The sequence below is a fragment of the Rhipicephalus microplus genome, chromosome 3 (assembly GCF_043290135.1).
Source record: "Rhipicephalus microplus isolate Deutch F79 chromosome 3, USDA_Rmic, whole genome shotgun sequence".
NCBI classification, from domain to species: domain Eukaryota; kingdom Metazoa; phylum Arthropoda; class Arachnida; order Ixodida; family Ixodidae; genus Rhipicephalus; species Rhipicephalus microplus.
Genome location: NC_134702.1, coordinates 149415033 through 149428207, shown reverse-complemented (window position 1 = coordinate 149428207; position 13175 = coordinate 149415033). Strand labels below are relative to the sequence as shown.

Sequence of the window (13175 nt, the reverse complement as noted above, 5' to 3'; positions counted from 1 at the left end):
AGGTCTCTATGCTTGAATAGGTACATGCCAACAAGCTTGAACTTCCCGAAGCCGCATCGATTAATAGTGCGATTTAGCCACGCTCCTGAAGCGTCGGATAATAAATAAATTTTGGTTTTAAGTCCCGATACCACGATATCATCTTGAAAGAAGCCATAATGAAGGGCTCTGTAAATTTTCACATATTGGTCTTCTTTAACGTGCATTCACAAGGCACATTGTACGTGCTTAATGCATTTAGCGTCCATCAAAATTCAATCGCCGATGCAGGGATTGAACCCACAACTTTCGGATCAGCAGCTGAGCGCCATAACCATTGTTACACCACGGTGGACCCTGAAGAACGTGACAAAGCAATTCATGTGCGGATATGCACTGCGAAAAGACGCGTGTGCTACTGTCGTTTCAAAATTGGAAAGTACAAAGCAGAATGGGTCCTGTAGAGAGGCGCCATATACTCAGTTTTTATTTTTATTTTATGGCTCCTGTTATCATCCAATATTCCTTTTTATTTATAGAAGGTTTTTAGGGGTCGACAATGCTCTCATTTTATTATAATTTGTTAGGCTTCGTCGCAGGCTTCTTTTTCCGGGTTTACTGAAGGGTGGCCCAAAATCTGGAACGATCTTCAATGTGGCGTCGCAAAAGCTCTTCAAAATAGGGCATCTTCGTGGTCACTCGGTCGTAGTAGGCTGCCACATTCGGGTACTTCGAGCCATCGAAAAGATCCTTCAGCTGCAAAGAAGCAAGACAACTGAATAAAGTGAGAAATTATGCCAGTAAGTGTGCCCTTAATATTTACCTATGAACTGATTCAGCATTTACATTGGCCTTTTACGAGCTTAAACAACGGAACGAAATTTGCCAGATTCACGCACCTTGAGAATCGATGTTATGCAAAGCATGTGGTGTGGGGAATTACTGTGTTGTATTTGTTTAGTCAGTGAAAGGTTACAAAACGACGCTAAAGATATCTACAAATGTACGCACAGACAACTGTTCAACAGTGAGATATCTTTTATATAACAATCTGTTGACAGTTGCGTAATGATGCTAGCAGAAACATTGGTATTAGCAATATAAGAAAAAGCCTATATGTAACACTTCTGCTCGTGAGAATGGTAGCCCTAGGCACTGCTACCTTAATACACTGTAATGAATGGTGCTTAATTACAACTGACGTTAACCCGACATGACGGCTGTATTTTAGGTGTACATATATAATGTTTATAAAATTGGATAGCCAGCACTGGAACCAATATTGATATTTCACGAACATTACGGTCTATTTGAAAAGCAGTTCCAATTTAAGCTTTTTCTACACGCTCATGCTTTAAAATGACTAATGTTTGTTCTCACCGTTCATCGGTAAACAAAAACTGTCAGTCACCTGTGGCATGTGACCGCATACCTGTGGCACATATCAGCCCATATTATGCGGATATATGTGGCACATGCGTCTGACAGAAAGGAATAGACGACGTACTAGCCAGGATTTTGACATTATTCTTGTCATGACAAGCGAGTCGTATTCTTGAAACCATCCTACCCTCCAGCACTACTTTTAGTTTACCCCAAGTCAAGAGGGTGTTCATAAAAGCCTCTAGACGTAGGCGATTGAATGGACGAATGAATGGATGGACGGACGGATAGATGGATGGATGGATGAATGAATGGAGGTACAGACATATGAACGAACGGATGGACGGATGGATTGATGTTCAATGTGCCTGCAATACGCGAATAATTACTTCGCCTTTATTAGCGGCCGCCTGTACTAGATGCCTTCTGTGTTTATTAGCCCCCCTAACTGAAAATTATTCCCCGAGCATGTCACGCGTCATGTGGGTGCTTCGATTGTCTATGAAGCGTGGCTGATAAGCAATGCTGCTCTTAGAGTGCAGAATATAAATTCAGACAGTGCATGCTTGTATACTACAACGAAGAGACCGCAATTTACGAGAAAGCCCCGCCGTGGTGGTCTAGTGGCTAAGGTACACAGCTGCTGACCAACAGGTCATGGAATCGAATCCCGGCTGTGGCGGCGGCACTGTCGATTGAGAAGAAAATGCTTTAGGCCCGTGTGCTCAGATTTGGGTGCACGTTAAAGAACCCCAGGTGGTCGAAATTTTCGGACCCCTCCACTATGGCGTCTCTGATATGGTGATTTAGGGACGTTAAACCTCATATATCAATCAATCTGCTATAAATCAATTTAGAAGGAATCGTCAGAGATAACAGGTACTAAACAGAGAGAATCGACCGAGAGCTAACTTTTTTGTTAGACACACCTAATAAATCCAACAGCAGTGAATGTAATAAACTGTAGACATAATAATACAGTTGAAACTACAAACAGCCTCTCATACATTTTCACTACCTTAATTTTTTTCTTGTCTGATATACTTCCATAGTTCAGATTTCTTGCGAAATGCTCCTTATACTTCTGAGCACGACTACTTTGTGCTACGGTGGCTTGTAGCTTACCTAGTATACACAAACATAGAGAAGCCTCATTCGACGAACCTTACACCTAAGCTACCATCAATATACTCATCCCATCATTTTACACTAAAATGACAGTGGCTGGCGTTTCGCCGTGACGAGTTATATAACAAAAAGTTGATAAATGCGCCGAATTTCAACCAGAGAGCGATAAAGAGTTCCTTTAGCAGAAAATATGGCGTCCACGTCATTGGCTGTGAGCGAAAAATCAACATCCCTTGCGTGACCTGAATATAGAAAAAGATGTAAGTGAAATAAACAACCTGAAATTCGGAGTGCGCGTGAGGTTCTAACCCAGATCATTTGCGCGGCAAACAGGTGTTCTGCTACACAGCTACATGTGTGCTTGAAATTGAGTAAAAATAACTTACTCTGCCTCAAAACGATGCGAAAGTAACTTTCATGCTTTGCAAGCACCCTCGTCCTGTATACGTGCTTCCCCACACAACACGTTATATCGCAGTATCATGTGTTGTACTAGCGTACATTGTCATAGTGTGTTAGAACATGTGCTTATAATTTTGACTTAACGGTGTAAAGCTGGTCACCAACTACAAAAGGCACACACGTTAATACACCTCTCCCCTTAGTTTGTGTGTGGGGTTCAATGTCCCAATACCACCACAGGATTATGAAAGCGCCGTATTGGAGGATCCCTGAAATTTCGACCACTTGAGATTATTTAACGCGAACCCAAACCTGAGAACTCGGTCCTACAGCATTTTCATTGACGTCGAAAATGCAGCTGCCGCAGCCGGAATTTGATCCCGTGACCTGCAGGGCAGCAGCCGAGTACCTTAGCCGATAGGCCACCGCGGCGGGGTTATGCCAACACACTCGTTCTGTATAATTACTTCACAGCACACCTTGTTATATCGGGCTTAAAGATCCCCCCATTTTTCGTCTTTCTGTGCTCAATCGTCTGATTTTTTCTGTCTCATCTCCTCGTAAGTTACTACAGTTGCAGAAATCCACTTTCAACTACGTTATTCTCATTGGTGTTGTAATTAAAAGTTGAGAGCAAAGAGCATCCATCGATACTTTACGGCTGTCTTTACCATGTTGTATTAACTCGTGTTATTTTTTGTAAAACAGTTTTACAATTTTAACAGTCACGTGCGAAAGAAGGGTGTGGGGTGAGGGGGTGAAGACGCAAACCCACGCACGAACATACGTATATAAAGGGTATTCATTTGAAACCCCGCAACCCTAACCATCTCCTTCAATAAACTCTGTCCCCCCCAGGATAGGGAAAGGAAAAAAAGGTGCTGGCTATAGCCCTGCTGAAGCGCGAGGGCGGAAAAAAAGAAAGAAACGACCCCCCCCCCCCCTTTTGTTACCGCCTCGCCAGCATGGCGCGGCGCTGGCATCACGTTCACCGTCGCCTGCATGCCATTGCATTTGTGCACCGCGGTTTCGCCCCGCTGTCTTGTGATGGTCATTTTTCTACAATATGGTCTGCGGCGGAAATATTTTCCAATGCCATTCGGCACACTTTTTTCAAGATATCATACATCTCCCTGCATTTAGCAACACACTGAGATGTGCAGTCCGAGTGTTACTCTTTCGATTTCGATAAAATAGTACAAACAACTTCCCGTTTATTTGTTGTCGAGGTATGCCATTGTGTCATGCACTAAATAAAAGAGTACTAGTGCATGCGCGACCGCTTACTGAAACACCGGCCTATGTGTGTTGCTGATCGTGTTCTAAGAAACAAATTAACTGATGATTTCAGAAAAGCATGGTAAAAAAGAAACATACCGAAGGTAGTGAGACAGAGAAATATCAATATTTAAAATAGAGTGGTTGATGTTTGATTAGTGGTTGCATAATTTTATGGTGAGCATGAAGTACAGAAGTCAGAAGTCAGGTGTAGAAGTCAGCAGGAGAGCGTATGTCACTGAAATTTCCTCAATTTTCGGGAATATTAAGTATAGTTCTCATATTCCAGCATGGATTTGTAACAGTGAACCACGACCAAGACAACCAATGTACTGCTGTGCAGATAATGTACCAGCTTTAAAAATTCCCATTTTCAAAAGAGCAACTGCATGCAGTAACAATAAAGATTTTGGGGTTCATTCTGCACCATTTCTTGACCCCAACTACACGCGGACGTTCGCGATAGAGCTGTGCAGAGGCATTATTTATTTGGAGGGAGACTGGCCTGTCCGTCACTAATTTGTGTACGTCATACTTGACACTGGCTCGCGTTTCCACAGCGGTGTGATGCTAAATAAATATAAGAGTAACCACTCCCCATGTATAAAAAATGGGTAAAAACCGCTCTATATTGCGAAATAATGCGCATCAATTCTAATTGCAGAAATAAGTAATCGTCAAAATGCTCAAAAGGCGCTGCTGCCCCAGCGTGAATTCATGGCAGTTCGCGCGTATGCGATGCGAATGTTGGAGTATACGCGCTAAAACACCCACGCAACCTTTACGTGCGAAAGCGTCTTCAAACAGCTGAGAATAGGCTGCTGTCACTGACACGTGTGTACCTCTCGACACATATCGGCAAAATCGCTCACAGCACACGCACGTGTGAGAAACATACGTAGGTTTCGACAGCCGAACACAGCCTCATCCGCAAATATTGGAGAGCGTAACACCCGCTGTTCACGGGGAAACACTAAAACGACGCACAAACACACGTTAATTGTTCTTGCGGAACGGCGCACCATACACCGAAGTCGGAGCCGAAAGCGCTCACCGTGGTTGTCTCGAGTTCATGAAGCCCTACAATCTATTCGCTGATCAAATGCATGCATATGGCACAAAAACAGTTCAAGGTTCCGACGGTGGTTTGCAAAAAGCCTCTTAGTAGATATATATACCCCAGAAAAAAACTCGCATACATGCGTGTCGCTGTGGTGCAATGCGTAAGACATCTGCTTCACGTGCATGCGGTCCCGAGTTCGATTTCAGGGCTGTGTGAGCTTTGCACTTTAATGTCGCAAATATAAATATTTGTGACATTTATGGTTTTCTAATTGCTTGTAGTCATAAAATCTGCGGCTTTATAGGCGACAAACCGGTCTCAAAAGCGTAAAATAATGCTTTATTTTTTCCGGCACCACGTCAGGGCAGGGCCACCTACAGAAATCTCACGCCTAACCACAGGCCTTATCTTGCCAGAAAAATTTGACCTGAGATCCCGGCTAATCCTTGTCCCCGTTATTTGGAAGGCCGCTTAAAATCGGGCCGGTTTCTCTGGAACACGGCTATGGAGCCGCGTAGAAGCGGCGATAATTTGACTTGATTTCCTGCCTGCAGGCGTGTAGTCTAGCCAGGACTAGCCGACGCTGCAAGTAATGAGAAATGATTGTGGAGACATATTGCTGAAGGCAATATAGTTGGCCAATTTTTTCCTCATAATAAATAGCAACACCGACGACTATCGCCCCATCCTGTCAGTTGTATTCTTACTCAGCATTGAGTTGCGAGGCTGCAACTAAGGCAGAGTGAGTCTTTGGGCTAAGTAAAATGGCTTTAACATGGCGTACTGCTCACCGGAACAATGCAGGCCAGGAGAGAAATCAGGCGAATATCCGCGAGGGTCAGATTGTCACACGCCACAAACGTTGTCGTGTCGCCGATAACCTGCTGGAAAGCCTTGACGACACCTTCCTCGAATTCCTTGAAGCTCTCAACGCTCGGTTTCTTGTTGGTCCTGAACGATGGAATCTACGGAAATGGGGGAAAAATGCAGCGTAAACTTGAAAGCACAGTTGTGGTTTTATATGGGTCTGTCATGTGCATCACGAGTCATTTTTTTATGGAAAGGACACATTTGTACGCAAAACATGAATGCGTTGCTCCGATTCAAAAAAAAGGAATATATGAAGCACTGATTCATTTACAGTATACAGGGTGTTTTTTTCTACAATATGCAGATTTTTAATTATAGTCATATGGCAGTGAGACCCTTCTGTGTTATGCAAAGAAACTCTAGGAGAAGGTGAGCAAGCTTTGCTGCACCCACAGTTACTCCCAAATGAACGATTGCAAAAAAAATGTAATTATTTTTTATTATATTTTTCCCCTAAGAGCCTTGCTTATCGCGAAGAGTTGTAGGGCAAGTTAATTTCCTGCATACACATGAATTTTCTTGAATAAGGCAGTATGCACGTAATTTGAGATAATAATCATCAAAATTTCAAACCCCGATCCCGGCGATACGGCATATAGAGCGCCCTGGGTGAGTAAAAAATTCGTCAGATGTGTTGAGTCAGATCAGATACTGACGTGGCGGAATGGAATAAGAGAAAGGTATGTTTCAGTGCCATGTGGACAGAAGAAAGGCTGGCCATCTCAAATATTCTACTGAACCATATATAATTTTCTCGTTGGCTGTTGAGTAATTATTGGTTTGTTTGTTAAACTCGAAAGACGCACTTGCTTCTCTACGAGAGGTAGTGCTTCAGGGGCGGCCACCTCGTTATAAGCTTTACAGCAAAATAAAAAGTGAGAAGTGCGATTTTTTCGTACAGCATAAAACCTAGATAAGCGCGCTGTACGCACTAGACGCAAAGTATAAGTGGTCGATTTGGGCATTTGGGACTGAATGCTTTTCTTTTACCTTATTCTTCTGTGCCGTGCTTCTTCTTTTCAAAAGTTGGTCACGTGGATTTCAGCTATGACGTAATGCAGCCAACAGAGTTGTGGCACGCCCAGTTTGCTAAGTTTTCGTAGGGGCTAGACTTGATTGATTTGTGGGGTTTAATGTCCCAAAACCACGCTATGATTATGAGAAACGCCGTAGTGGAGGGCTCCGGAAATTTCGACCACCTGTGGTTCTTTAACGTGCAACCAAATCTGAGCACACGGGCCTACAACATTTTCGCCTCCATCGGAAATGCAGCCGCTGCAGCCGGGATTCGATCCCGCGACCTGTGGGTCAGCAGCCGAGTACCTTAGCCACTAGACCACCACGGCGGGGCTCGTAGCGGCTAGACTAGGGCCTTCAGTTTTGATTATCGTTATGTGAAGTTTTGGGCGTTCTTCTATCTCAGATTCTGCCGATAAAATTTATATGTTTTTCGTATACCTCATGAAGCATGGCGGTGAAACATTTTTGCTCGGAAAATATTTTTTTAGGACGCTGGCATCCCCCCCAAAGTTTGCTTGCTTTTGCTAAAGGGTGCACAACAGGACAAATGTACATAAAATTCATATATGCTTGCGCCACTTGAAAGAGGCACTTGAGCTGTCAAGGAGGTTTTTTTTTAGTTTCGCTGCCCAACAATTTCGAAAGTCCTGTGTTTACCTACCAGCTAGGCCTCTTCAAAAACAACAATCACCTTAAAGTTCACCTTTTTTATGCTAGCTGGAACTCTGTCCAAGCTGTCTTAGTATTAGTGTGGTTTTGAGGAAAGTTTAATTTCGTACAGACGTGCTTGGGTGAGAAATATGCCTCAAATGTTCCCAAAAAAATGAAATCAGCAGAAATGTGCAATTTGTTTCATATTTGACCATATATTTAGTACTGATGCGATAAAGAAAAATTTCCCACGACCCGGTGTTATAGGCCATTTCAAATTCAGAAGGCTATTTCAAATCATACTATTTCTTAAAAAAGAAAATTATTTTTGAATTTGGGCCTCCAAATGCACCCTGCATTATTTTGTTGCCACATCACCGCGTAGAATGTGGTAGCCTTTTTGGCTGGCAGTTGTTAAAGGAAAGAGAAAGGTGCGAAGTGTATGTTAACGGTTTGTGAGTGGTGGAAAGCCTTGTTGCTTTGATGTCAAGGCTACGAGTATTGAGTTTGCTTGAAGATGTCAGCTTATTTGGCGTGCCCATTGGGAAGTATGGAAGCCGTACAGCAGCTTGCAGTATCGTTGGCCCACAGTGCTACAGGGCTGTCTGCACAACCATTGTACGTGAGAGAAAGTGTACAAGATGTGCTTTATTTGTTGCGCAATTGCAGTTGTGCAGACACCCGGATGGCACACCAGGCCCATGTTCCCCTTTTCCTAATTTTTTTTGTTACGGCTTACTACAGCGCAAAAAGTTATCATTTCAAAAAGGTGCCCCCCCCCCCCCTGAAAACAGTTCTGCATATCATCCGGCACCAGAGAACATGTTTTCACCCGTAAGTCTAAGCCACAGTTTTCTAAGAACGTTTCTTTAGCAGCTCCAAAAAAATGAGACGTTTAAATAAGCGCATTGCAGGGTTGGAAGTACCAAGCGTAATTCTTACCGAGAATGCTGAGAACTTTGGCTGAATGTGTGTCGACACCACAGAAAGGACCTGATCAACGCGTGCTCTTTTCTTGACGTCCTTCGGGTACAGATTCGACGTTGGTGCGTATTTGTTCACCAGATAGTAAGCGATGGCAGAGCTGCAGGTAATAGGAGAGGCAGGGATATATTTCTATCACAAAATGAATGAACAATCAGGGCAAAGCTTATAGGGTGCATGACGTATTTCTTAAACAAGAGGCAAATCACAGAAGGCTGAGCGTACAATCTACGTAAAATTGATTCTTTCATTATACCGGCGCATCACAGAGTTTTCCAAGCGACAGACCTCATCTACCGCGCTACACGTTATTCCTGGTAAAGTGCTCCTGCTTATTCTGCAACCTATACACTCCAAGAAATGCTTTAATGTGTATGTGTTCTTTGGAAGTGTTATGCCAGTTAGATGTCGTATGTGAATACAATGTTATAAACATCTGGCATATACAGCAATGCTGCCACGTGTATTGAGTAGACACCAGTGAAATTCTATTCTGTAGTATGCTGAATCGGAAGCTGATGTAGCATCTATGATCGCGTACGAGCCTCAGCTTCACAGAGCCCTTCGCCTGCAAACGTGAAGGTGTGTTGTATCGAAAACATTAGGGATCACAGCGTTGGAATGAACAGGAGAGTGGATGGAGAAAATGGGATACACAAGGAACTGAATTTAGGCTGAGGACAAACAAACGCCGTTTACCGCCCCCTGTAGAATGTCATCTACATACTATATATATAGGAGGCCCCACCTTGGTGGTGAGTGGCTAAGGTACTCGGCTGCTGAGCCGCAGGTCGCGGGATTGAATCCCGGCTGTGATTGAGGTAGAAAGGCTGTAGGCCCATGTGCTTGGATTTGGGTGCATGGTAAAGAACACCATGTGGTCGAAATTTCTGGATCGCTCCAATATGGCGTCTCTCATTATCATATGGTGGTTTCGGGATGTTAAGCCCAACATATTATCTACAAGAAAGGGGATGAGTTATTGAAACAATGACGAGCGCGATGGTAACAAGAAAACAAAATATAAAGGGCGCCTTGTGCGCAGCAGTCGAAAGATTGTGCGAGTTGTAAGGCATTGCATAGAGTTCATGAATGACGTCTTACCCCAAGAATGTCCGGAAATTTTTAGTTATTACGGTAGACGGTAGAATTGCATCGTATTAGCCACATGTGCACTGCAGTAGCGCTTATTTGTGCGCTTTTTCACTGCACAACCATTATGTTCTCAGAGTGCCATGTCTAGTCAATAGAGAGTTATAGTTATCTTGAACAGACATGTGTTCAATCATTAAGCAAACAACATCTATAGATAATTTGCTAGCGATGCTGAAACAAAGTGTGATTTCCCCAAATTCTGTGGCACTTACGCGCTTTAGGAATCTCACTGACGTGCAACAGTCCGATCGGCAGGAGCTTGTCAAAAATTAGCGCAAGACAGTGACCGAACAACAATAGGCATTTCACGCCAAAGATGCTATGATCGAGGCCTGCAGCGTGAAGCAGAAACTTGTAACAATCACGAACCATCACGCGCTCAACGACTACTTAAGCATTCCGTAAAGATGGTTGACAAGAAAAGTCGAAATGTGCCCACCAGCTCTGCGGCGACCCAGATTTGCGCTAGTTATAGCAAGCTGCGTAATTTTTTGAAGTTTTGTATTTTACGCCCCCTTCAATAAATTTAAAGCTCTTAACTAGTGCAGGCCTTTTCCAACTCACCTCTCGTAGAGAATGAATCCAGAGTCGTTTATTGTCGGAACCTTTTGAAACGGGTTGATCTAAAGGGAAGGAGAAAATTATTAAATTTAACATGAAATTTTGAGGGTGTCTCACCAGTAACAAAAAAAGATCGAATGAAGTAATAAAGGCACTCTAGATCGGTTGTACCTGTCTCGCACGCCTACATTTGTGTTTAAAAAACGCGAACTTCGAGGTATTCATGAATAATAAAAAGGTGGCACACGCTTTTCTCAAAAGAATTCACTTTCCGGATTTCTCGCTTTATATTTTCGTATTATGTTTTACCCGTAAATCAACGCTCTTTTCTAAATTAATGTTACGTCAAACTCGGCACATTTTAGCTGTTAGCTTCTCACATTTTGATGTTTTTAGCAGAAACGCGTGCTGAGAGCTTGATCTAATTGCTATTATGCATTTCAGAAACTGGTATCAAACAGTCAAATCCGCTTATATTGACCTTGTGAAAATACACAAGTTTATTACATATATAGTATTACTTGATATGCAATGTCGTTGTAATATATTGTGTTTGATGCGAATTTCAGGGCGCACTTCCTTCACGGCCATGCTTACTACAAAAACGATGCCTTCATGGCTATACGCGCTATCTGTTTCTTTTTTTTTTATGCGCGATTTGTGCGAGGGTGTGTTTTAAACGAGAAATCGCGGTATAGATCACGATACGCAGCTGCGCGCTCTCATCCAGCGCCGGAAACGTCTGCCTTGGTTTAGATGCTGCCTTCCCAAAAGGCACTGAGCTTTCTTTGCTGGGATGCGGTACGTAGCGGTGGCGCAAGGCTTCTTTTCTCCACCTCCGAAAGTACATGCTATCATGACATTTGCGCAGAACCATGGGTTCCTCTGTGTTACAGAATCCATTGCTTTAACGAAACTGACGAAGAAGCGAACGCACAGGACATGTAGGCGGTGCCGCGATGAAGGTTAATGGGGAAAAGCATGGGAAGATAAGTAGTAGTTTCAACCTGTTCCACGCGGCGCTGCCCTAAATTCTTGCACTGGTTATTTTCATTGCTTGCAGGAATGTCTGATTTCGTAAAGAAAAGCAAACAAATTGTTTCCACCTAGTGTTTGATATACCTAGTGCCTCGGCTGTTTTTTGTTCGATGTAGCCGTACATTGTCTCACGCGTTGATGTCGAAACACGTTTTACCACGTTGGAGCACTTTTCGATATGAAGAATAATTACAACTACACGAGTTTCACTCTATGAAATGCTATCTTCTGTACAACTTTTTTACATAGATTTTTTAGCCTACCAGTACAACGGTGGCGTTTTCACAAGGGAGATATTTACCTGTCTTCAATACTGTTAATGTTTAGTTGAACGACGTTACTTCGCCAAAAAAAAACACGTTCTCAGCTATCAAGATTTTTTATGTTCAAATTGAGACCAATTCCCAAGCAAGTGGAGGTGCGAAAACACTGGTATAGAATGTACACCTTACTGTGTATATAACCACTTCCAAACACACGTAGACATTGATGTAATATTTGATAGCGAGGCACAGTATGCGGGCAAGGGTTAATTCAGTGAGTGCTACTGCAGCAAAAAGGTATCGGTCAACAAAATCACAATACAGGTTCACCAGACGTATGCAGACTAGGCGGGTGATATTACATCTCTGGTTTATCATGTCGACAAATATAAAGAAAAACATGCGATATCACCCAATATAAACAAAGCAAAACATTTTGACTCACACCTAAGTGTTCAAAGGTAACATTGCTTCCCTAAACGCAAGGATGGTTTCTATAAATAAGCTAACGCGGAAAAAGTATCATCATAAGTGGTAAATATATTGTAAACTGCATAATATTGCAGCCTTGCACCCAAGCTAGAATGTGACTAATCAACTAGCACTGATTAATATTATTTTATAGCTACCATAAAAACAGCAAATTTTGCAGCGTTAAATATCGAGCGATTGTTATCCTTTCATAGAGCAGGAAGACGTACCTTGGTGAACTCCGGTGCCTCGTGTTCTCGTTTCAGAAAATCAAGTTCCTTAAGACTGAGGTCAACGCCAATGTGCTTAGCGACCATTTGCACAAATGTGCAAGGGGCGCTACCCTGGAAGAGATAGAGCTCTACGGGCATGATGCTCTGCTAACTCACGCTTCGACGTCACTCTACCGAGCTAATACGTGCAATCGCAACCGAGCGATATGTTTTCCTTCAAAGAGCAATTTACAAGACACAGTGCCGCCCCCTGGACGCTTGTATAAAGAAACTACTGTTTGCCACGTGTGTCACGGCCATACGTGCTCGCACTACATGGGCGCCTGTTTCCGCCAGTAAAAAAGAAAAAAAAGCATAAAAATCATACGGCAGGTGTGCTGTTCTGTTATTGAGGGCATTTTTCGCTTTACCATGTTTGCTGCTTACTTCGCCAGATCACTGCACCGCTTGTTCGCTACAGTTGCCTAACGAACTTTTTCTGACACTCATTTCATTCTTGCGAAAGTTTTCGCGTCAATTCATTCTTTGTAACTTCAATGAGTTGATGCAGGACAGCCCGACAGCTAACAGTCAAGCACTTTTAGTTGAGGCAGTAAGTGGATGCACGAACATAATGAACCCATCGGACACTTCCTAATAATACACGATTCACAAACTAGTTGCGGTGGTATGGCAGCGGATATGTACGAGTGGATT

General features: G+C 43.1%; 1 protein-coding gene across 1 annotated transcript; it reads right to left on the bottom strand.

The window, feature by feature from the left end:
• Nucleotides 1–488: 488 nt before the first annotated feature.
• LOC142803967 (glutathione S-transferase 1-like) lies at nt 489–12685 on the bottom strand. Its single transcript, XM_075890361.1, has 5 exons — nt 12477–12685; nt 10478–10536; nt 8717–8858; nt 6025–6198; nt 489–735 (listed from the first exon to the last, which is right to left on the bottom strand). Exons 1-5 carry the CDS (start codon nt 12615–12617, stop codon nt 595–597), a joined length of 657 nt encoding a protein of 218 aa, XP_075746476.1. The 5' UTR covers nt 12618–12685; the 3' UTR covers nt 489–594.
• Nucleotides 12686–13175: the final 490 nt, after the last annotated feature.

Coding starts and splice junctions, on each gene's coding strand:
- LOC142803967 (XM_075890361.1), bottom strand. CDS start 12,617: ATGCCCGTAGAGCTCTATCTCTTCCAGGGTAGCGCCCCTTGCACATTT. Junction 10,537..12,476: donor AGGCACCGGAGTTCACCAAG/GTACGTCTTCCT, acceptor CCTTCCCTTTAG/ATCAACCCGTTTCAAAAGGT. Junction 8,859..10,477: donor GGATTCATTCTCTACGAGAG/GTGAGTTGGAAA, acceptor TATTACCTGCAG/CTCTGCCATCGCTTACTATC.